This window comes from Ochotona curzoniae, unplaced genomic scaffold (assembly GCF_017591425.1).
Source record: "Ochotona curzoniae isolate NIBS_2020 unplaced genomic scaffold, NIBS_Ocur_1.0 contig_2404, whole genome shotgun sequence".
NCBI lineage: Eukaryota > Metazoa > Chordata > Mammalia > Lagomorpha > Ochotonidae > Ochotona > Ochotona curzoniae.
The window spans coordinates 4201785-4227286 of record NW_024465451.1 but is presented as its reverse complement, the minus strand read 5'-3'; the positions used below and the strand labels follow the sequence as shown (position 1 = coordinate 4227286).

Below are 25502 nucleotides of genomic sequence, written 5' to 3'. Positions count from 1 at the left end.
GGCAGGGGACATCCTGTTTCTAGAAAGATTCTTAAACAAGTGACCTCTAGACTGAGGAGTGGCCACCAGGTTCAATTGAGCTGAGGAGAAGGTTCCAGAATGGGAAAAACAACACTTAGAAAATTCCTCCAGCAGGGGAAGGTTTGGTGCATGTGCTAGGTGAAGGTCTGTGTGGTTGAGAGCGACCAGAGGCTTCAGGAGGTGAAGGTTTGTGAGGCCCCTGTCAGCCACAATATAGCCTCTTGTCTACTGACTGACTGTGTGAGCTACAGAAGGTTCATTGACAGGGTGGCCTCACTGGGTCTGTGTTTCCAAGGATCACTCGGCGCTCTGTGTACAGGATGGATCTGGGGAGATGGTGTCAATTACAGCTGACGTGAAGGCAGGCATGGCTCAGAGGCCAGCAGGAGCAAGGTCAGGCGACAGGATCAAGAGTGCCTGGACAGGAAGGGACAGGATGTGGCCACTGGCTGGGTGTGAGGGGGTATGAGGGGCTGAGGGTGTCCTGAGGGCAGGAGGAACTGGGCTGCTGCTGCTGCTGCTCTCTCCAGGAAAGAAACTCCAGGAGAGGGGACAGGTGCAGTGGGAGGAGAGTGTGAGGATGGTCTGGGTTGGGTTGAGCTGCTTCTACCCTGGACTCCCCATGTCCTACCTCCTGCCACCCCCTCTGCCTGGTAGAGCCCACCCCAATCTCTCCTCCCAGGCCTTCTCTGATAGTCCTTTTCTGTGTTTCTCTTCCTCCCCTGTGCTACTGCTTTGACGATTCAAACTCTCTGCTCTCATCAGCATCTCTGGGCTCCCCACCACATCTGTCCATGGCTGGGGGCCTGAGTCATCTACCAGAGACAGACCAGGGCCTCTCCCTGTACACCATACCTGCCACAGTTTCCTGAGATCCGCAGGATGGAACCTAAACCCTTCTCTTCCTCCTCTTGTATGTCCTGAGCTGATGTGACTGCTGTCACCACGGCTTCCCTAGCTCAGTGCAGCTGAGATAAAGCCATCCTGGCTAGGACTGCGGAACGTTCCACCTTCATAGACATGACTGCTGGCAGGACTACTGGGGACTGGTGGACCAGGGCCTGCTGGGAACGACAGTGACAGGTCTCCCTGCTACTGAGTGGCTCCTGTAGCTTATCTCCCTGGTAATGCTCACAGCGCGTTTATTTACATCAGGACACAGACTCTAGCCCAGATGTCAGACTGCATAGTCTCCTACCAGGTACATACCCAGGGTGAAAATAGCATCCACCTGATAAAGCAAATAGTGCTGCTGAACTGAATTGAAGGCCAAGCAAGGCCAGTCTTGTCTGTCTTCCTCCCAGGCCTCCCTCCCGAGGCCAGGGTACCTGTGCTAGGGGGTGGCACAGGAGAACAAAGCCTCAGCTCCTGCATGTGGCACCACTCATTCTTCCCAGGGCACCCAGGCCTTCCAGCCTAGCCCAGCTCTGTCATCTCTGCATGTCCCAGCAAGATCGAACGGTCTGGCTTCACAACACAACCACCGCTGCCAGCCACCAGGCTGCTTTCCCCCCTCTGCCCCAGCCTCCTCTGCTCCAAGGTTGACCAGCGAGATAACCCTGTGTGACCTCCTGCACAGTTCCAAATGCTGCCCTGCAACTCTCGCCTGGATTGGAGTGAATCTTGGGTCTGCTGTGAGCATGGCAGCCACAGGGCAGGGTCCTGCTTCTATACAGCTCAGATCACATCATCCACCATGCTCAGAATCCTACAGCGGCTTCTTACCTCTCTCAGAGCTAGAGTGTGCATTGTCATGGTGGTCGCTGAGGGCTTCCATGATCCCTGTTGAGCTCATCCACTTCTGCCCTCCTGGTTCTGTTGCTCCAGCATCTTTGTTCTCTTGATACTTCCCTTACCCCTTTATTTAAAAAAAATATGTATTTATTTGAAAGGCAGAGTTACAGGGAGAGAAAGGTAGAGACAGATCTCCCATCTGCTGATTAACTCACTCCTCAAATGGCTGCAACAGCTAGGGCAGAATCAGGCCCTTCAAGGATACGGGTCCTCTGCGCACCTGTACTCTCACATCTGTTCTTCCATCTACCCAGCATGCTCTTCCCACAGATAACCGCCTAGCTCCCTCTCATTGTCACGGCTCAACTATCACATGGCACTGCAGCTTTCCCTGACATCCCTTTCTGGAATGTCGGTGTCCTCACCCCATCCCCCTTTTACTCACCACCACCTCTCTTTACCTCTCTGAGCACAGGGAGAAGTGGTGCTATATCCACAGTTGAATTTCCGTCACCATCATCTGTCACTTTCTGAAAAGTCATCTGTTTATTTTAGACTTGCCTTGCAGTTTTGCATTTGTGTGGTTAGCCATTTGGGGTCCCTCCTCCTTCATATACTCCTACCTGTCCTTCAAAGTCCAGCTCCCATGGCCCTTGCTCTGTTCAGCCTTCCCAAACTGACCCACCCAAGGAAAGCTATCTGCTGCTCTACGCGGATCCAGAGTCTGATACTGTGTTCTCAGGAGCTAAAAAGCCACATTAGGCAATAGAGCAGCTCTCAGAAGAGACTGTAGAGCTTTAGGATTTAGAATTAAGTTACAGTAAGCTGCATCAGCTTTGGCAAGGGAGTCTCATGGTGCTTTGCTTTCCTCCTCTGTAAAATGGGACTGGTACTTTGCAGGTCAGAGCATGGATTAAATGCACTTTTTCCACACCACTGAGAGGCATGCCTGGTATACCCTAAGCACTCAGAAAGTGGGACCCTTCGTTGTTGCTACCTGCTACCTCTGAGAATCGTATTAATACTGATTGTATCCTGCCTTCCTTCACATTGTCATAGCACACGCTATGGTGCAGTATAATTATTTGCCTGCAGAGCCCAGAGAAGCTGGCTCAGAAGACCTGAGCAGCTTAGCCTGGGTCACCAGGTGAACCATGGCCAAGGCAGTATCCACACTAAGGTCCATTGTGTCCCCAATCCACATCTTCCTGGGCTTGAATCTTCCACAGTCTTAACTGGAATTCAGGCTGCAGTGGCAAGGGAACACCAAGTTACACTTCAGGGGGAAGCTAGACAAGGGAAGACAGACCTGTGCCCACTGTGCAGCCCCGGGCTGTGGTCAGAACTCATCACTATGACAGCAGTCACTCTGAGCCTTGGCTTCCTGGATGCACTATGGTATAAGATCCTCAGAGCGGAGTCTAGTATACATGGTCAGGGCTTTGGGCTTGTCGGATCCGGATCCCATTGCCTTGGCAATGTGCCTTTTTTCAGGAGCCTTTGTGCCTCTCTTGGATGAAGGCCACTCATCCAAGCCTCTCACCTCTGTACCCACAGCTGATGACGCATGTGGCGGGACCCTGCGGGGCCAGAGTGGCATCATCTATAGCCCCCACTTCCCTGCCGAGTACCACAACAATGCTGACTGCACCTGGACCATCCTGGCCGAGCTGGGAGACACCATCGCCCTGGTCTTCAATGACTTTCAGCTGGAGGATGGTTATGACTTCCTAGAGGTCACGGGCACCGAGGGCTCCTCCTTGTGGTAAGTGTGTGCTTCCCACTCCCTGCTTTCTACCTGTGTGCGCTGTGAGTTCCTGGGGTGCACGCAGTCTCCTCAGGGTGTAGACCCCTAGCTCAGGGTCTCATGGCTGCTCCCTTCCACCATGCCCTTGGAGCCCTTGGTCACAGCAAGAAATCACGGCCTTTTTCCCCACACCGGGGTAAATGTTTTGCTCATCTTGCTCTCTGATTCAGTGTGTGTCTTTGGCAAAGACTTTTTTAAGGGTCTCAGTTGAGAGTCTGGCATTGGGACTAAAAATGTTCTAGTCTCAAGACATGGATGCGGTCTGGATTAAACCATCTGAACTGGATGTACTTCTCAAAGACACATCCATAGCACCCAACAGAGGGACTGGAGCCTTAAGGAGAGGTTGCCAGGCATAAAGTCTGATCTGAAAAGGGAAAGACCAACCTCATGCCACCTGTCCTGGCTTTACTAGAAAGTGCTGGCTCTCCTGTGGTGTACTCCAATGCAGAAGGGAGGGGGGGGAGGTGGTGATAGAGGACTTGGCAGCCTCATTGTGCATGGTCTTCACCCTTGGGACCTCTGGCAAGCGTCCGGTTTCCTGGTTACCCAGTGGCGTGGCATTCGAAACTCTGTCCTGGATCTCGCTGTGGCTGTGTAGGAGGATGGATCTCACCAAGGGTGTGAGGAGGATGAGAGCATCGGGGAAGGCACTGGGAAGCACTTTCTAAGCCAGGAGGAGGGTGTGTCCCAATGTGCTTCCGGGGCTGCTGTTATGTGCAGAGGCAGGGAGCCCTCAGTGTGTGGGATTGGAGGGTACAGATGTGTCATGGGCAGCTCTGGACAAAACAGGAAGCGGGGGCTGCAGGGCCAAGCAAGGCAGTGCCAGAGCAGCAGGGGCCGGACCCAGGAAAGAGAGGAAGTGAGCAGGGAAGGAGCACTTTGACTGCATGCCTCCCGGGTACCAGGTGTGGGATGATGGCAGAAGCTCCAGTTGAGGAAGACTGATGGCAGAAGCTCCAGTTGAGGAAGACAGGGTTCTTTGAAGTGCTCATCACCTATCGGGTGATCAATTCAAACAAACCTCTGGTAGGAACCAAGTGTGGCTATTGAAACGTGAGAAATGAGCATGGACTCTTCCATCATACAGACTCAGGGGCCACCGTGCCCTGGTAGGGTTGCTGGCACAGTGGAAGTCATCTGACCTTTCTATTGTGCGGGAGTCCGGGAACACGGCTGTGGTTTCCCCTTGGGAGTGGGATTGGAACATCTAGATGAGCCCTCACTAAACCAAAACCCCAGTGTTCTACCCAGGCTGAGCCTCAGCCCTCAGCCCCCTGCTTCTTTGGATAAAAGACTTCTGGTGGAAATACACATAGCTGTGGAGAAATAAATAACCATTATAACAGTTACCTGCACTTTCCCTTGGCCTTTTTGCTTAACTCCCATCCGGTTAGCTGGTTTCTTGGATATGTTTTAATATTCGAGTTAGGATCTTAATATATCAGTAGTCATTTATTTATTTTTTCCACTTAACATTGTATCATGAAAATTGTTCTTGTGTCATCACAGAAGTTTCCAAAATAGAATAGGTGTGGTAATAGTATACCTTATTGGAGCATTTACTCTCAATATATGCCAGCCAGTAAATTGTTCTTTGTAACTAAAATTTCATTTTTTTATCTCCCTAAAAACTGGGTAATCTGCTTTGCCTCCTCCACAAAATGGGGGATGAAGCCCAGAGAGGGTATGCAACATGCTTGAAGTTACACAGGAAGGAGCAGGGCTGGGCACGGAGCAGAGCCGAGCAGCAGGCTGTCTTAGCTGCCATGTCAGTGACGGCCATGTCAGAACTGTTCACCGTCTCTCTTGCTGGGCTGTCTCCAAGCTTTCACATCCATATCCGGATGCTAGCATGAATGTCATTCCTATTTCGTCTCCCCAGTCCCTAATCCTCCCGACACTTACTTGTTTATCCAGGGACCACGTTGCCTCTCACTCCTTCTGCTCCCCACCACCCAAAGTGTGAGTCTTTGCCTTATCTGAACTTCTGGAGTGAGACAGATCTGAACGAGCATCCCCTTTCCTGTTAAGTCCCTCCGTGGGGAAGGAATGAGGCAGAGGAAATAGTTAGGGGAGTTCTTCTCATTGCTTTGCTGTAAGATTAAATTATAATTATTTACAGGGCTGGGGTCTCCCTTGCCAGGCAGGGTGCATTTGTGTTCTAATTTATACCTGCCTGGCAATTACAGATAAACAAACTCAGAGGCTCAGCACGGGGGCGTGGGAAGAATCCCCACACTTTCTTGTTCACCTCCTTGATGGATCTCAGGATTCCTGTGAAAATCCAATGCTGCAGGCTTAGGAGGATCCGGCTAATAAAATAGCAGCCATTAAGATTCCAGGCTGTTCTCCTGGTTCTGTGCCAGGGTGCCGAGAGCCCGCAGATCCTGTTAGAAAAGATGGATTGGAATAACCGAGCGTTTGTTTACCTGAACAGAGAGCAGATGCACATTGCTCCCAAAGGGAGAGCGACACAGCGTCCCTGACTCAGTTTCCCCACTCTTGTCCTCCCCTGTCGGGGACACCAGCAGGACAGCTTTAATTAGGACCTTCCACTTATTTATGTTTCACGAACTGGTGATAAACCAACCGTAGTCACATAGAGTTGATCCTTTTTTTTTTTCCTCCACCAAGCCAGGCTATTAGAAGAAAACCTGCCAACTACTTAGCCCATTATTTCATAAAACAAAGGACAATTCAAAGACAAAACCGTGGCAGGGAATAATCATGTGATAACCTTGCATTGACACCATGCAGACGGGGGGTGGGTGGGCAGGGAGAGCACCGGTCCATGGAGAGCCTCGTGACACGGACACTGGCCATCACCAGCCTGTCTCCCTGGGGTGCTGGCCTGGGGCTGGCCTTGGGGGTCAACAGTCGGTGTGTTGTGCTGCAAAGGGCTGTTTCTATGGTGAGCACTGAACCCTGGAGCTCTGACATGTTGTGAGAATTCCCTGGCATGTTAGATTCACTCTCCCTAAAGTTAATTGCTTTTTTGTGTGTTCTTGACCATGAGCAAAAGCCAGCCTTGAACTAAGAGTTACAATCCAGAGAGTAGATTTCGTATTGCTCTCAAACTCGCCTCATTCGCTGCCCAACCATGCCGGCATACAGACCACTAAGTTTCAACTGTAGTCACATCACCAAGTACACATCCCATGCACGCCTTCCCCCACCGACACACACGTGCACACTCACACACTCATGAACACACATCAGCTCCAAATCAGCAAGTCACTCAGCTCAGCAGAGGAGCCAGCTCTTCTTCCTTGACTCTTCTGGGATGGAAGATATCTCTTTGCTCTGACCCTTTCAGTGGGTTCTGCTCATGACAGGGCCCTGCCTTCCAGCCGATTCTCCCCATTACCAAATCCTTCTGGCAGTCCTGGTCTTTTTGCAGAGGGCTGGAACTGGGGGCAAGAGATGCAGAAGACCGTTTCAATCCACAGGAGTTCAGGTCCCTGGAAGTTAGCAGGTTTAGATCACAACAGGCACAATGACTGTCAGCGCATTCCAGGGCCAGGTGGTGTCAGTGGAGAACATCAGCAAGGTGAAGGCCACTGAGAAGCCCTGGGCCTGGAGCCTCACCCCTCCCACTGCTGCCACCTGCTTGGCACCTCCACTTGAGGGTCTCTGGAATTCAAGAAAGGAGAGGACCCTGAACTCCCCTCTGTGCAGCCTCGCTGGTGTCCTTGGCATCTTGTGTCTTGATGTCTGCCTGGGGTGGTAGAAGGCTTGGGACTCACAGAGACCTGAACATATGCCCCTGTTACACTTCTTAGTAACTGTGTCATGTAGGAATGCTGACTTCCTTCTCAGAGACTTAGTCTCCACATTTGGAAAATGGGATTTGTCAGGCCAACTTAAGAAGCGTGTGGAGAGGGTAACCATGTCAGCTGCTGCCTGGCAGTCCTCATGGGTTGGGGTTGGACTACCATCAGGGGCTCTCTCTTTGTGGGTAACAGAATAAGGAGAGCCACTCCCAACCTTATGGATGCCATTCATGATGTCACACTGAGGCCATCAGACAAGTCTTTTAGCTTAGTGATATCTCACACAGAGCCCACCAGCCCCTGTGAATCCAGAGTCCAGGGCAATTGCCTGGCATCCAGGTAGAGACAGTGCTGGGGAGCCCTGGGCCAGACAACAGGTGCCCTTGTAAAGGTTCGAATGGGGGCAGTGGTTTTTTTTTTGTTTTTTGTTTTTTTTTTAAAGATTTTTTTTTTTTTCATTGGAAAGGCGGATATACAGAAAGGAGAGACAGAGAGGAAGATCTTCCATCCGATGATTCACTCCCCAAGTGAGCGCAACGGGCTGATACTATGCCGATCCGAAGCCAGGAGCCTCTTCCAGGTCTCCCACGCGGGTGCAGGTTCCCAAAGCTTTGGGCCGTCCTCGACTGCTTTCCCAGGCCACAGGCAGGGAGCTGGAAGGGAAGCGGGGCTGCCGGGATTAGAACCGGCGGCCATATGGGATCCCGGGCGTGCGAGGCGAGGACCTTTAACCACTTGCGCCACCGCGCCGGGCCCGGGCAGTGGTTTTGATGCCTTGTGTTGCATGTCGTGAGCAGCAAAGTTCTATGCCAGAACCTGCCCATGATGGGTTCAGTTAGAGAAGCCAAAGAGAGTTCCAGCAGCTGCAGCTGCCACTGGTTGCCCTGTGCAAGGCAAGAGGCGGGGGAACTCAGATCAAGCCCTGGTGTGAGGGGCCTGCAGAGAAGAGGAAGGGGGCCAGGGGTGTGGGGAAGTTGTTCAAGGAGTCAGAGAGGGGCCAGGGCTCTCTGCCAGGTCCTCTCGCAATTTCTGGCACCTGGGCCTACAGGGCCCCACTGACCTTTCCTCCCACCTCTTGCCTGTTCCTACCCCCACCTTGTACCCCCAGAAACGTTTTCTTCCTCCAGTGCCTGCCAGGGCCTGGCCTGTGTTCAGCATCACAGCCAGACTTGTCCTGGGGGAAGCGCCTGCCTCTGGGGTGCAGATGATGTGTGGGGACAGAAGGGCTCTAAAGCTCCTCACACACATGGGATTTCTGTGGGGACCCCAGTCCCAGCCCCACCTCCACCCGCCCCTACCCATCTTTTCATGAGTCAATCTTGGCCAATGATTTCTCCACCCCCTGCAAGCTACCTCAGCTCTGTCTTCCATTGCTTCACGTTGCTCATCCAGGTTCTGTGGTGGTTCTCATAGTGCCCTGAGCCTGCCAGAGCTGTGGTGGGGAGGCCTGCCTCCACCCAACATTGGAAGTGAACACCAGGGCTCCAGGTGAGGGCGTTGTCCTGTGCTGGAAGCTACAGCTTCAAGTAGAAGCTGCACATGTGCCAAGCCTCCAGGAGTGCTTGGGAGTCCTGATACAGACAATGAGGGGACAGGGACAGAGAGGGCAGTTGCTGGAGCTGTCACAGGGTGACCAAGGCATCTTTTGGAAGTGGCCCCAGGTGTCTCCAAGGGAACATGCTTCCTTCTGTGCCTTCTTCAGGATTCTGGGGTCAGCCTGAGCATCTGGGCAGTTCCCTGCACCTGAGACTAGAGGTATGACTCCTGTGCCTGTCTGCTTCCCTGCCCTGCCCCTGCGCTACTGGACTTGGGCTGCTCTAGGCAGTTGTCTTGGATGGGGGCTCCACCTGCACACCGACCCTTCTACATCATTGCTCATTGCTGCATCAGAGGTTTAAGTAATTCCATTCCAGTTCATTCCATGGTGTCTTCTTGCTTAGGTTAACATATAGGTAGCAGACATGGAACCTCCCCTCAGTGTCCAAAAGTTCAGTCTGCTGATTTTGTTGGCAACCCCTCTGTCTGCTCTTGAAAGATTTCTTTGTAGTTATTAGGCATATTGCTATAGAATCTGAGCCAACTAGAACCAGTAGATCATAATAGTGGCCTTTAAAAATTATTGATTGTGAAAGTGACTACAGAGGCTACAGAGAGAGGGGGACAAACAGAGAAGGATGTCTTCCATCTTACTGGTTCACTTTGGGAACACTGACAGGGGTGGCCAGATGTCTTCTCTGGCTGCATTTGGGGAGGTTGCTGTTGGTATGGGAGTCATCTTTGTGGGCATCCTCTCCCACTTGTCTTATGGTCTTACCACTCCCTCGATCTCAATGCCTGCCCATCTCAACTGCCTCACCCAGCAGACTGCTCAGCTCTGCCTCTTACGTGTCACTATCCTTGGCCCTTGGAATAGGACATTGGAAAATATGAAGAAGGCTTCTGCCTTCCTGGTCTTACAGTCTGTTTGGGGGAAGATGGACATTCACAAAATAATCACAAGACAAATGCAAATCACAACCCATGGTGATTGCAGGCAGGCATATGATCGGGATGGGGAAGAAGAACAGTGGGGACCCTGTGATGGGGGGAAGGGATCAAGGGAGAGCTCTGAGGTTGTAGTGTTTAACCAGAGACCCAGCTGGGGAGAAGAAATGCCATGCGGAGAAAATGGGGACCTTCAGTCGAGATGCAGGGAGCCACAGATGTAAAGGCCCCTGATTCCAGTGTCCTGTGTTGCCTTTGATATTGAGACATCAAAGTGGCAGAGGCCTGGTGTCTGTCCCCTGAGGTTCCAGCCTCTTTGACTATCAGGAGCAAGGCAAGGCCATGTTCCATAGCTAGCAGGTGTGCCCAGGAAGCAACTGACGTGATTCATGCTGAAGAATATCAAACTCATCTTCATGGAGCTTGTGGGCAAGTGGGCTGGAACTCACAACCCGCTGCTCGCTGGGGATCTGGGTTACCCTTGCGATTTTCCCATCGTCAGCCACATCATACTGCTTTACCTCAGCAGGAAACTCTTCCCTTCCAATGGAGCCCATGCAATTGCATCCAGATCCAGGCCATAATTAACCAGCTTTTTTTTTTTTTAAGATTCATTTATTTTTATTGCAAAGTTGGATATACAGAGAGGAGGAGAGACACAGAAGAAGATATTCCATCCAATGATTTATTCCCCAATGGCCGCATCGGCTGAAGTTGCGCCAATCTGAAGCCAGGAGCCTGGAACCTCTTCCAGGTCTCCCATGGGGATGCAGGGTCCCAAAGGTTTGAACCGTCCTCATCTGCTTTCCCAGGCCACAGTCAGGGAGCTGGATGGGAAGTGAGGCTGTGGGGATTAAAACCGGTGCCCATATTGGAATCTTGGCATGTACAAGGCAAGGCCTTTAGCCACTAGGCTCCTGCACTGGGTCCTAACCAGCCTTTTTAAACCCTATCTCCATGTCTCTCTCTAAGTTGGAAATAACATCACAAACTCAGCTGCCCCGCTACAGGAAAGGATCAGAGTTTTTACATGCTCTGGAGGGAGCACATCTGCCAGGCCAAGGGCTAGCCTCCTGTGTTCTCCATGGAGGATCAGCCTGACTTCCTTGTTCCCGTGGATGAGAATTTGTTCTCAAGAATAGAACAAAAGTCACAGTAAGGAGGAGAAAGGCATGAGCCTGTAATGACCACAGAGGACATGATGGCTCTGTTTAAGTTTGCAACTTGGCAAAATTCTACACATGGGAAGCTGGTACTAGGCAGCAACCTACAGCAGGCTAGCACTGAGCATCTCACCTATGAGGCTACCTGTACCAGTACAGCTAAGGGCACCAAAAAAGATGCTGGCCTTCACCTCTCGGGAGGGGCTGCCAGACACCTGATGGTGCTACTGTGACACTTGTTCTGGGGACTTCCAGAGGCCCCTCCCGCTGGCAAGACCTGTTCCCAAAATGATGTTAGTTCATTCAGAATGCTCAGGGCCCCCTCCAGGTCTCTGTTTCATGTTTAACCACAAATATTGGCCTCACTCATTCTTGGCTTAGCCGAAATGGTGTTTTATGGTGTTCCCTCTGTTTTGCTCTTGCACAAAATGGACACGGATATGGAAGGCAAAGCCCAGCAAGAAAGATGCTACAGGTACACAGTTGCCTTCAGGAATTTGTGTGCAGTCTGTGAAGGTCTTGGGAGGGCAGTGCCATGACACCAGCAGCCACGCCTGTGAAGTTTGGCCTCCATTCACTTCCCATATTGCTAAGACTGACCCAAGTCCTTGCTTTAATCTCAGCTTCTCCTCCTCCAGGGTCTTGGGTGTGATATCCACAAACTTAGCAGGGAGGACAATGTTTCACCCCAGAAACTAAAAGTGGGCCTAACTGATGATGACTTAACCATGGGCAAGGTTGATCTAACAACACAGGGAGGCTGTATGAAGCAGGTGGACTCCTACTGTCTCTGAAACGTTCTCATCCCAGCCTCTTGAAGAGGGGTCTACACTGCTTGCTCCTAGTCTCTGCATCCACTCTTTGCCTGCCTCACCCTTCTTTCTCCCCGCATTACAGCCATCAACTTAAGACTGCTGTTGGGGAACCACTCCCACACCAACCCCAGAGTAAACATGACCTCTGCCCATTGCCGAGTTGCGAAGATACTATTCCGCTGCCATGCTACTGGAAGCATCTACAGCACTTCACAGGGTGGGGCTCTGTTTTGTGCTATTTTTCCGGTTCCTTTCTCAGCCCCTCTGGGCCAATCCTTCTCTGTCACCTTGGTGGTTGCCAAGACCCTCACTGCTCACACTATGTATTCTCCCTGGGCAATCATTTCTGACATCATGGCTTCAGATGCCACCTGTTGGGGTTAACTCCTAAATTGGGCTCAGCCTCACCACTGAGCATCAAGCCATAGAACCTGCTACCTATTGGGCATCTCCACCTTGATGTACCACCAATATCTCCAACGTGGCTTCTCCCAATTTTGCTCACAACTGACCCCTCCCTAGTTTATGGCATCAACTTTTACCTAGTTACACCCAATAGTGAGGATTATCTTGTTTGACTGACTACTCAGTTAATTTTAAGTTCTCCAGTGTCTCTCCTCTGACACTCCTTTCCATCCTTACTACGATTTTCTGAATTCAGCCTACCACTGTTGCTTCTTTGCAGATTGCAGTAGCCCCCTCCTGATCTCGCAGCATCTTGGCACTCTCCAATTCATCCTCCCCACTGCTGCCAGAATGGCTTAATTAAAATACACATCTAATGTGCTAAGCTTCAGGCAAAAGCTTTCAATCTTCTGTTGCCTACAGAGTAAGATTCCAGCTCTTATTGGGAACATAAAAAGCCCTACCAGATCTAACCTTTTCCCACCATCCCAGTTTCATCTCTTGCCACTTTCTTCTCTGATTATCCCTAAGACTCAGCAGTACAGCACCATGAAGTTTATTTCTTGCTCATGTCACCATGTCATAGGTCAGGATGTATAGCACTGATCCAACTCTGAGAGCTCCAGCTGAAGGGGATTCTACCATCCAGAATGTGTGGGTTTCTCCAGTGCCATGGAAGGGAAAGTGAGGGAGAATCCCACATGAGCTTTTCATGATCCTGCCCCAGATATGGTTCACATCCATTCTAATTCATTTTTCATTCATCAGAAATTATTCTATGGCCCAACCTAGCTGCAAAGGGACCAGTAATTGTGGATGAGCAGGTGAAATGCTCAGTAAATCAACTGTTTCACACTTCATATTTCAGCAGGTTAGATGTCCAGGATCTTGTCAAAGACCAGCCTTTGTCTGTGCTCCGGACATCATTTTCCCCACTAAATGAATCTCTTCTTTCTTATTTAGATTATTTCGACATTTTCATCTCTGCCAAGCACTCTCAAAACCCTAGTGGCGTGTTCTAAAATGTGCCTTCTAAAATCAAAACCATAGCACTCATCAACGCCTTCATTGCTACACCCCATCCAGCTACCATCCCATTCATTGTTCAACCCCCAAGTGCTGAGACAATCCTCAGATTGCTACTCCAACAGGCCACCAACAACTGACCTTTCTGTGGCTTCTATGACATCCGTGTTACCAAAGCCAGAGTATTATCTCCATCTTCCTCTGACTGGGCACCACATGCTGCTGGTCCTGTCGTTGAACTATCTCCTTCTCTCAGCTAATGTAATATGACCTAGCTAGCTACCATGGCCATTCCTTCTTGGTCACATTATTCACCCACGGCTCTAACCTCTATCCAGCCTTTATATCTGGACTGGCCCAGGAGATCCTGGGACCCTTCCCTTCTCCACTGGTAGCCTCAACTGATCACAGGTTGGTTTCAATATCTTCTACATTCTAATAGCTCCCAGTTTAATCTGATGAGTCTTCCATGTATATTAACAAGAATCTCAAAATAAACATGTTCAAAGTAGACTTATTTTTAATGATGTAAAATTATATGTAACGTAAAATTCATCATTAAGTCATTTTAGAAATAATGTATTATCACATGAAAGTCAGAATTATAGAGGAAGAGGGACAGACAGACAGACAGAGATCTTCCATTCACTGGTTCACTCCCCAAATGGATGCAACGGCCAGAGCTGAGCAGGTCTGAAGCTGGGAATCAGGAGCTTCTTCTAAGACCCAAAGGCTTTGGGCCATCCTCTGCTGCCTTTCTGGGCTACTAACAGGATTGGAAATGAAGCAGCTGGGATGCAAATTGTTACCCATAGAGGATGCTGGCACCCAGGTGGAGGATTAGCTTGTCATACCACCATGCAGACCCCACCACTTAGCCATTTTTTAAATACATAATTTAGTAGCATTAAAGATATTGTCTACTGGACCCAGGGTGATAGTGTAGCAGCTAAAGTCCTCACCTTGAATGTGTTGAGATCCCATATGGATGCCGGTTCTCATCCCAGTGGCCCCGCTTTCCATCCAGCTCCCTGCTTGTGAGCTGAAAAAGCACTGGGAGACAGCCCAAAGCCTTGGGACCCTGCACCCGCATGGGAGACCCAGAAGAAGCTCCTGGTTGCCAGCCTTGCATTGGCTCAGCTCCGGCCATTGTGGTCACTTGTGGAGTGAATCAACGGATGACAGATCTTCTCTGTCTCTCCTCCTCTCTATATATCTGCCTTTCCAATAAAAATAAGTAAGTCTTTTTAAAAAGATACTATCTACTTATAGGCACATAACATCTCTATTCATTTATTCATCACAAAGCACTTGTTTTCACTTCCCAAACTGTGGTCCTCTACCCATTCGATAACTACCACTCTACTCCCACTGCCTTTTTTGACAATGAGTCTAATGGCTGTGGCTACCTCATATAAGTGGGGGTCATATAGTGTTTGTGCCTTTGTGTTTGGTTTCTGTAACTTTAGCCAGTGTTATCTAGATCACAGCATGTGTCAGAATGCCATTCATTTTTATGGCTGAATAGTATTTCACTGGACGTGTACACCACATTTGTCTCTCCATTTGGGGTCCTTCTAGTGAGTACTCTTCATGACTCCTTAGAGGAGGAAGCAACTCCTGTGCCACCAGCATCTTTGGGATGCTCAGGGGACTTGCTGCTGTTTCTTCTGCTGCAACTTTTCACACACCAGGCAGAGCATCTGAAGTTTGTAAATCAGATCAGTTGTCTCCCTTGCTTCAGACTTCCTCTCACATTTAAAATAAAATCCTGCAACAAGACTACCCTATGCAGCCACCATCTCTCTCTAGGACATTCCTGTGTCACTACTTCATGCTTCGCCTGTCTGCTGAGCCCTAGCCACACTTGTCCCCATCCTTTTCTTTGGATGGCCCAAGCAGGTTGTCTCTTAGTACATCAGCACCGCCTAAGATCTGCCTCTGTAAAAGTCTTCACATCCTCTTACTTCAAAGTTTAAAAAAGAGGCAGAAAGGAAATAAAAAGAGAAAGTCTGGCTTTTGTGAAATACTGGGTCCAATTTGAATCTCTACTCCTTAATAAAGCCTCATTCTAAAATAACCCTTTGTTCTCATCCCAGCATCTTGTTGTATCTGAGGCATTTTTCCAATCTTTTCATGCATCCATCTACAGGAAGGATCTTGAAAAGTTTATGGGAAAATGCAGCTTAATAAAAGAAATACATGGATTTCAAAACTTTCTGCACTAGCAATTGGGGTTTTCATCCCATTTCCCATGCATTTGTGCTGTATTCTCTTGTTTGCCTTGGTTCTGTTCTCATTCCACCCCCAACCCCCGCTCCCACCAAAGTGGAGAATACTGAGAAGTCCTGGATGCAGGCCTGAGGACTCGGTCAGCCTCCCAGGCTGGTTTGCTTGCCCTGGGCTCACCAAAGACCAAAGAGTCCTTTGGCTGCTGGCTTGGGTTCACAGAATCCTCTCCACCAAGTATTTTAAGTGATAACCTTCCTAGGGGACACTTGCAAATTAGCCCTGACTCTCGCTGATTACTCATCCAAAACTCAGTCTGATTAATAATTAATCAGCAAACGGCATGGCCAGAACAGCTGATCTGAGCTGGAGAAGATCTTAAATTATGCAAGTCACTTGGCCATTTGAGGGTGGAGAGGGAGGAAAAAAGTAAGAGCCCAGCGGTCGGCAGAACTGTAGAGGTTTGATTGCAACGCGAACGAGGTGAGGTTTCTCAGTTGTTTGTGTTTCTTTTTTTTTTGTCTTTTTTCTTCCTTTTGACTAAGAAATCAATTAGGCTGAAATTTGCAGAGAGAGAGAGAGACAGGGTAGCACAGAAATAGAAATGTGTTAAGCATCACTTTCCTTTTTATTCCTACTCTTCTAAAGGGTTTGTGTCCGGGAGGCAGAGGTTAAAACCAGCCAGTTTGCGTAGCAAGTGCCTGTCTGGCAGCTCCAGTCAATGTCTCCAGCTACATCCTTTTCAACTCTCTCCTCATTTCCTCTGAACAGGCACTCCCTGTGCTTGCCAACAAGGAAGGGAGAGGTGCAGTAGGCATTGCCATGATGCTGGTCTCTGGGCCAGAAGGTAGGACTGGTGTGGTCAGCCAATGCACTACCCAGAGCCTCAATGGAGCCAACCTGGTGACAGAGCAGTGCCCCAGGATGATGAGTCAGGAAGCCCAAGGCAGGGGACAAGCAGGCATCAGTATTTTTTTTAAGCTGGCCCCGGGGTCCCAGTGTGCATCAAAGTGAGGGGTCATGACTGATCCAGCACAGGAGAACTTCAGGGAAGAAATTGTAAGGAATGCCAAAGGGAAGAGCAAAAAGCAGGCTTTTCATTAGTTGACTGTCTTCCTAGGAACTAAGACTTAAGGACTGGCTGGCTGTCCTGGGAGGTGCCAGGTTCAGAGAGGAGGGCTGGGCAGGCATGCAACTTCCAGGAGCTGCACATCCTGTGTAATCCCTCCAGGGCCTGGCATTGGGCCACAGTGGGTTACGCAGCCACTTAGGACACCAGCATCCCCTGTGGGCTGGTTCCAGACCCAGCTGCTCCACTTCTGATCCAGCTTGGGGCTGATGCACCTGAGAAAGCAGCAGAAGATGCCCAAGTGCTTAGTCCGCTGCCATCCCTGTGGAAAACCCAGATGGAGTTCCTGACTCCTGGCCTTGGCGCGGCCCAGCCTGGCCACTGAGGCCCTTTGGGGAGTGAACCAGCCCTTGGATGGCCTCTTTCTCTGTCACTCTGCTTTTCAAATAATAAACAAAGTAGATTTTTTTTTAAATGTGCCTTTTAGAACTTACCCCCTTGGGATGCCAGGCCCTGCTCAGAAGACTGGCCAGAAGGGTGTTTCACAAGGCAGATTCCTGGCTCCTGCCTCAGAACGCTAAACCTGAATCTTGCATGACAGTTTAGCCCTTCCTTTGGGCCTGCTGAAGCAGAGGGGAGTCTGAATGGCATCCACAGGACCTAATCAGAGCTCTTCCCACTGCAGTACCTTGGAAGCTTGGTTTCATTGTTAGGAAGTGATCTGTCTTCTGGTGAATGGATGGTGTATTGGATTTCTCAGCGTGAAAACCCTCCCAGCTGTATTTAACACATGCTGGGCTAGGGTGTATGTACATATTTGGGTAAGTACTTCTATTACATAAAACCAAGCATACCAGTTCCTAACACACATGACTTACTGAATAAATATCAATGTCTGCCTCCTCTGGGTCAGTCTCCATGATAGACCTAGAGCCCAGGAATTGAGCTAAGTATTTTTGCAACCTGCCAGGAGCCATGGGAGCCTACCCAGCCTCACCTGCTCCCCCAGTTGGCGTAAACCCATGCAAAAGAAGGCTTTTCCCTGACACCTGCAGAAAGGATGGTCTCTCTGGAGCTCAGGCCTCTTCCTCAGGCTCATTCTGTGCTACCTCTAACTGCCTCGCTTTTCTAACATCTTCCTACTCCTGAAACAAACTCTCAGAGAGCATGGGCTTTACCCATTGTCTGTGAATCCCTAGTGATCAAAGTGCTGGTACAGACAGATACACAGTTCTGCTGACACTTGATCAAATACAGTGTCTCTGTGTCCCTCCTCCTAGTCTCATCTTACTGCCCCTGGAAGGGAAAGCACGCTTCCCTTGGCTCCCCTAGCCTGGTCTCAGTACCCCCTTGGCCATAGGACTGATGTCAGCCTCAACTCTCTTGTTAACTGTAGTCCTGTGTTGTACATTGGATCTTTGTACTTGTCCAGCCCACGTATTTGCTACTTTGCCTCCTTTGACAGCCTGCACGCCTCCCACGTCAACACTGTTTACAAATGCTGTATTCTCCATCTCTATGTGTCTGACCTCTAAAACAACATCCAGTCCACCTGTAAATGAAAACACGCAGTGTTTTTCTTCCTGAGTTTGACTTGTTCTATGGGGGTGGGGCTGGGACTAAAATACCGAATTCTATGAGATGATGGTTACATTAACTTGGTAATTTTTATAACCATTTTTGCATATATGGGGGGGAGCTTTAAAAAATCACAGAAATAAAACTAAAACATAAGTTTATTTGGGTATGGAAAAAAACTTTAATCCGTAGAAATAAGGGATCTTCAAGTTTATGCAAACTGTGTATTATGAAAAATAATTTCATTTTCATAGCAGACCAAACTTACCTTTCTTTCACTTTCTTGTGAAATTAAGTCCCCTCATATGTAATTTACAATGTCATGTTTATGTGTCACAAATATGCATGATAAAAGGTATTTTCTAGAAGGATTGATACAAAAGCAAGTAAGTATTGACTGTTGGTAAGTTGAGACCATCACTTGGCCGGTGGTGCGGCATCACCACAGCCTTTGAGTCAGGTGTGGGCGTACATCTCCTGCTGACAAAGAACCAGAGATGACCACTTCCTCTTCGTCCACACTCATGCCACCCCTCCTGGGTTTTGCCAGTCTCCTCCTTCATAGATGCTTAGCCAGCCCTTTCTTTATCCTTTAGCCATCTAGCACATGCTACTGGGCCTCTTGAAGTCTCAGATCACTGATTTTAGAGGGGCGTGGTTGTCTTGAAGAGAAGCTGTGTGGCAGGCCCTGCTCTGAGCATTGTACATGCAGTTTCTTGCCACGTCCTTCTCAAACTCTGTGGAAGAATGTCGCATCGCACCCAATTCTCAAGTGCAAAAGCTGAAACTCCCAAGCGATGCAGAAACCCACTAAATGTCATACTGCTGGTAAGTGTCTGGGCCAGGAATTAGGCTCCTGGCCCCTGGACTCCAACCCTGAACTTCCCCTGCCATCTCCTGCTCCTCCGGCTCTAATGGCATCTTCTGGCTCGACACCAAGGAGGATGGTATAGGGTTTGCCTTTCTGTGTTCTTGTCACACTCAAGTGCTGATTCTGCTGTCCTGTGTTTACCTATGCTCTCAGGGCCTGATGGAGTTACAGGAAATGAGTTGGCTCAGAAGACATTGAACAATCTCAGCGTCCTGGCTTTTACAGCCTGCTGGCATCCTTCCTCTTGACCTTGCACGGTTGTAGCCCCGGTCACCCTCCCACCCCACGCCAGCACCTCCCAGTGTGTGCTCTGTGCATGCGCTGCACACTGCTTCCTCCAGAGGATTCTTGGCCTCCACACTGATGAGGCAAGCAAGCAACTTCAGGCTGGTCCAGGGTGGAGGCCGCAGTAGGAGACTGCCATGTCTGGGCCAGGCAGCTCTGAGATGCTGGTATTGCCTGGCAGTCCCCTGCAGGCATACAGAACAAGTCAGGTGTTAACAATCGTGGCTGAGTCTCTTCCTCTTGTGCAAGTCACTCAACTTTCTGAACTTCAGTTGCCAGTTTCCCAAGGCAGGCGATATATCTTTTCCCACCTCAGCCCTACCTGCTGGGAACTTGGTGCACAGAGACGTCAATTCTTTTCCCTTCTAAGCACAGCCCTACAGAATCCCTCGCAGCAGGAACTTCCCCTACACTGTAGTCTTGTCTGTAACCGGGAAGGTTCAAAGAAGGAAAAATAATAAGTGTAAAGTACCAGTTACGTACGAGGCTTCTACAGCATCTGCATCTTGAAGCATCTGTAAGAATTAAGAGACAGCCGAGTCTCCTGCACATGGTCACGAACTCAGCAGTTGTAGGGTGAAGCCAGGGCCCGTGGATTCCCATTCTCACACTTTTTCTGCCCCCTGGGACCTTGGGGGTGGGAGGACATGGAGAGGGTGCTCCAGAGTCCTGGGCTCTGGGCATCTACTCTGACACCTGATGTTACTTTTGTTCCCTGAAGTTGTGTGACGCTTCGAGCTGGCTTCACAGACAGCCAAGCAGCCGGAGACTTTGCCTGCCATGTGCTGCCGGCTCCCTAGAAGCCAGCTGCCCTAGTGAGCATGGCATGGACTGCTGAGCGCCCTTGTCACTGCAGATAAACAGCCCGAGTTGTTCAGCCATGCCCCCCTTTGTCCTCCTCCTTGCCATCTGTGTCTGGAGTGCTCTGGACAACCCTTTCCAGTTAGTATGACTGTGACGGTGCCCTAAAAATGCCCAAGCCCTGACAGCCCAGCTTGTACTTCAGTCAAGATGAGTGGACACAGGCAAGGCCTGTTCTGGGCCACTGTTTTTTCCTACTCAACATTCAACAGTGATCAGAATCTGTTAGGCTCCTCAAAGGACATCCTCACCTGAGGACAGGTGTCTCCTAGGCTTTGCTCTGGGCTTGGATGAACAGCAACATCCCAGATGCTGACACAACTTCTGTCCTTCCAACTGCTGTGTCTCTACCTGACCGTGGTCTAACAATGTCCTCCCGAGTTCCTTGCCATTGCCCCCAGGTCCGCTCCAGCTCTCTGCTTTTCATTCTCCTCCTGCCCAAAGCACCTTCCCCAGTTCCACCTTCCTCGAGGCGCCTCTGCAGAGCAGTTCCCTTCCTGGGGAAGTTGACAAGTCTCTGGCGACTGCTAGCCCGGCTGGAGAAGATTCATTATTTTGTATCTGGAAATAACCAGCCCCATCAACTCAGGGCCGGAGATCGCACCAGTGTAAAAGTTCTCCATTCAGGGGAATTAATTAGGATTCCTTATTAAAGATCCAATTAAGCAAAAGGGCATTTTTATCTGTGATAGTCAGCTGCTCCTCTTTTTTACAAAGCTATAACTCCCAAGATTTCTTTCTTGAGACAGCAAAAAGCAAGGAGCGGCACTTCTTTAGAACAATTCCGTCTTTCAGTGTCAGTTATGTCTTCATCAGGATGTGAAAATAGATTTTCTCATTCAATTTGCGATGCTTTATCTCTTCCAAGTCTGGTAATGACTGCACTCCATTCCTCGGGCGAGAACCACAGTCTAGATGCGGTGTTTGTGTGGTGGACTGTTGGGTTAGGATGAACACGGTGAAACATGGAGGATTTTAGCAGCCTGGTTGCCACATGACGTCTCTGTGCACCGGGGCGTGTCATTTCACCTCTCCCAGCTTCCACGTCATCCTCGCTGTTGTTCTCCCCTAGAGTCAGGGTAAGATCAGAGGGAGCTGGTGCAGCATTGAAAAAAAAAATAATAGTCAAGAATCCAGGCCATAGATTAGGGCTACTTTACACCAGCCCCATGGCCTTCATCAAATTCGCCTGTGAAGTTCAGTTTCTTTTTCTGCAAGAGGGGTGGGAAATGCCTCTGTGCAGAGCCCCTGGGAGGTTGTGTGGCAGCAGTGGGGCAGGTGCATAAGTGAGATGTGAAATGGGAAAGCACCAGGCATCCACAGACCTTCCCCCTCTCACCTTCTGCTAGAGTTACCGTCTCAGCCTGTCTTCCCTGCCCACCTATTTAAAATGACAAGCACCCACCCCGACCCCTGCAGATGGTCACTTCATCCTCAGCTGGATCCTTGACTCTGAAAGAGGGTCTGTATAGAGGAAGCCTAGAACGTGTCAGGTGCTAACCTGTGTCCTTGATGTAGTCCTGGAAGCTGTTGTTTGACAGCCACCATCTTCCTCCCCTAGATGATGACACTGAAGCATGGGGAAGGGGGTGTGTGACTTGCCCTCCTCATCCAGGAGCCAGTGTCACAGGAGTGACTGCTCTCCTATGATCGTAGGTCAATGAGATGGAAAGTTGTACTTGTGGACTTTTTTGTCTCTACCTGGCCTCTACCCTGCTGGCCTTGGAATTCCGGTGGGACCCCACAAGGCTTCACCAAGGCCTCCAGGATGTGTCCATGTATAGGACTCACATCACAGAGAAAAACTGCTCTGATGCAAAAACAGTTGCTGGATGAGAATGCGGCCTGGGCTGAGAACCAAGAAATCCTCTCCTCCCCCTCCCCCGCCTCTCTTCACTCCCCTTTCCCCCCTGCCAATTCCCCCATCAAATAATTCCTGATAATGAAGTTAGGATGATTCATTGGTTTTCTGATGAGCGTGAATTCATCATCAAAATCTACATATTTCAATCCCTTGATATGTGCTCTCAGATTCCTAACCTGATTAATATGTAAAGTGCTTTATCCTGTGACTTAACAAGAGAAAAACCCAGCTTGGTTTGAGGGTCCTGCATGGTTCCCAGACTCTGGAGTTCTGTGCAGTGTGGGAGCTGCTGCAGTCTCTTCATCCAGGGAGGCAAAGGGAGCCCCACAAAGTGGTCACAGTGCCAGCATAGTCCAGAGGGGACTTGATTGCTCAGGGTTAGGCTCTGGTTTGCCCAAACACTACAGCTCCAGTCTCAGAAAGATGTGGCTGCAAGGTTGCCCAGCCTTCCTCCCTCCCACAGTTTCCTGGATCTGGGAACAGCTCCTGGGCCCTGGGTGCGAACCAGCTGAAGCCCGTCTGAAGCAGTTAGCCGTCCATGGCTGTATTGGAGCAGCCAAGGCAGGCGGTAGAGAGAGACGGAGAAGATTGTTAGCTCATAGTTCCTGAAATTCATAGGTGTGGTGTTAGGCAGAGGCTGAGCACTGGTGAGAGCCCTCTCGGCTCAGCTGTGTGACAGCATCAGGAATGGCAGTGGCAGAGCAGATGTCAGAGTCAAGGGTCACATCTCACACCGGAAGCCAGAGTGACTGAGTAGAGAGCCAGACTCAACTTCTGTAGCAATCCTCTTGGGAAAATTCACCAAAATCCCTGTTGGTCTAGAGGGATTTACAGTCAGAGGGGAGTCCACACCTCAACTCTGGGGCTTGTATCAGCTGTTTCACCTCTCTGAACCTCTGGTTCTCTATGTCTACTGCCAGTAGTAAGTTTATACTTGTGAATTTCACATTTTCACCAAGCTGAGCATCCAGCCTAAAGGTGACACTTAATATTATAGCCATTCGTTGTTTTCATAGCTACAGACTGACAGGGCAGGTATTGTATCTGTTAGGTGGTGGGGTCAGGACATGGTGGACTGGATCATGATAGCACCTGAGAGCAAAGGATTTGGGACCTGCAGAAGATGGGGTACCTGCCAGTGCCCAGGTGGTGAGCCCTGAGTCCCAGAGGAGGGCTGCTTCTTGGCACAGCATTGGCTGGTGATTGAGTGCTTGCCCCCTGGCAGCATGCTACTGCCCTAGTTTGGGTTGTTCACAAGCACATTTGAGACCAGGGTTTGAGGTTAAGCACTTTGTTGGGAGATGTGGGACATGCCAATGGAGAAAAAAAGAGGACAGGACCGGGGAGGAACAGTAGCTGGTTCAGAGTGTGTGGTGTGGTGTGGTGTGGTGTGATCACCTGGTTAGGGCACACAGGACTGGGATTACATGCTGTAGGAATGCCCTGTGAAATTCCAGTGTACTCAACTCAGGTCTTGGAATTATCCCAGTTGGTGCACAAGGGAGCTGGAAATCCTAAAAGTCATTGAGTAAGGGCTGTTCCTAGGGCGGGTGGTGTTAATTTCTCAGCCCTTCCAGTATGCTGCAGCAGGAGGTGCGGGATAAGAAGAAAGCTCCTGGACAAAAGGGACAGGGATGCCGGCAGCTAGCAGTCAGCAGGCCCATTCTGAAAGATCCAGGGTTTCGGGCAGTGCACTCGCTGCACCTGCTACAGCCATGAATCTGTGTAAGGGCAGCGTGCAGCGAAACTGCACGTCTGTAACACAGGGACTCCCTGGCCATGACCCTGGGGAAGAAATAGCTTTGCTTCAGCCTTGGAAAACCCTAACACTGGGGCAAATCCAAAGTGACCTGCAGAGGACTGAGATGGCTCTGGGAAGCAGGTGCAGGGGACAAGAGTCAGTTACTCAGGTTGCCCCAAGACTGTGATGCTTCAGCCTCTTCCCCATCACCGTTGTGAGACTACGACGCTGAAGACTTCCCAGACCCAAAGTCGGAGTGTATTTGGGCTTGCTGCCCTTCCAGCAGGCCGCAGCAGCTGGCAAGCAGCAGGATTGTTTCAAGGACTAGTGTTCTCAGTCCCTGGAATCCTGGGGGAAGGCTAAGCTGCTTGCTAATGTGGCAGTCAGGCACTGAGACTCAGAAAATCAGGGCTACATGAAGTTCTGCAGATTTAGGTCACACACACACACCCCAATTATTCCCTGAAATGCAAGAGAGACTGCTGTCAACATGCTAATATTTTTAGCAAGTTTCTGTTGCTGTGACTGTGCACTGAGCGTCACAGTGTTATTTCCCCATGTCGTAAGAACCAGGGGTGCAGTCAGAAGGAGCTGCTGCGGAGCTGAGGAGGGACGCCCACGAGGGCACTGTATTTAGAAACCCCCAGAATTCCCTTCGTCACTCGCTGAAGCCTCCCAGGGAAGGTTCAGCCCTCAGCTTGGGGAGAAGCAAAGGGCTCAGAGTTACGTGGGTGGAAGTTCCACCGGCTTCACTTTGCCATCCTCTCTCTTCTCTTCTCCTCTGCCTAGAGCCTGGTGGCAAGAGCTGCAGAAACCCACTTCTGCTGGGCATCCTTGGCAAGTGGCTCATCTTTCAGTCTTCCCGTTTGTAAAGTGAGAGTAATAGTGCCCCCGCCCACCACAACCAAGTGATGCTCAGGAGACAAGCTGCACGTAACAAATCCCCAAGGTCATTCCCCTTTGCTTTTATCTAAGCAGTGTTTATTCTTTTCTTTACGTATATATCTGAAAGGCAGAGTTAACACAGAGAGAAAGGGAGAGACACGGAGACCTTCCATCTGCTGTTTCACTCCCCAGATGGCCACCATGGCCGGGGCTGAATCAGGCTGAAGCCAGGAGCCAGAAGCTTCATTTGGATCTCCCAAGTGGGTGCAATCAAGCAACTATTTCCCACTGTTTTCCTGGGTACACTAGCAGCGAGCTGGATGGGAAGTAAAGCAACTGAGATTCAAACCGGTACCCATTGGGATGTTGGAATGGCAAATGATGGTTTTAACACCATAGACCACAGCATTGGCCCCACTCTCTCTGTCTTTATGCCCCTCCCTTCCTCGGAAGCTTGAATTGTACCAGGCAGAGATGTGATCAGGGTGTGGATACTGGCAGGAGGACTAGATGGATAGACAGCGTGATGATCCATTCGCCATCATTGTAAAGCAACGTCAATTTATTACACACATGCTATTATGCTGGGAACATCTCATTAATCACTTCAAATGAGGTATTGTGAGCCCTTTGCCAAACCCCTTTGTTCTCAATCTTCTCCTCATCCGGCCGTCCACCTCCTACAAGTGCATTGTTATCAAATGCCCACCCCTCACTTTCTGCTTCAGAATCACCCAACCAACATCTGTGGAAAAGAAAGAGTGATTATTTTATGGAATTGGTTTCCAGTAGAAAAAGCAGGCAGAACTTAAAAAGAAAGTGTGCATTTTTTTTCCCATTAGAAATTGAAGGCATGATCACCAAAGATAGTTTCCCTCCAATTAAAGG

At 49.9% G+C, this 25502-nt stretch overlaps 1 protein-coding gene across 1 annotated transcript in view; it reads left to right on the top strand.

Moving 5' to 3' along the window:
- Positions 1–25502, top strand: part of CSMD2 (CUB and Sushi multiple domains 2) — a 580178-nt gene that overhangs the window by 212766 nt on the left and 341910 nt on the right. The window contains exon 5 of the mRNA XM_040974400.1: positions 3313–3520. Coding sequence (XP_040830334.1) covers positions 3313–3520 — 208 coding nt within the window. The remainder of the gene's footprint in view (positions 1–3312; positions 3521–25502) is intronic.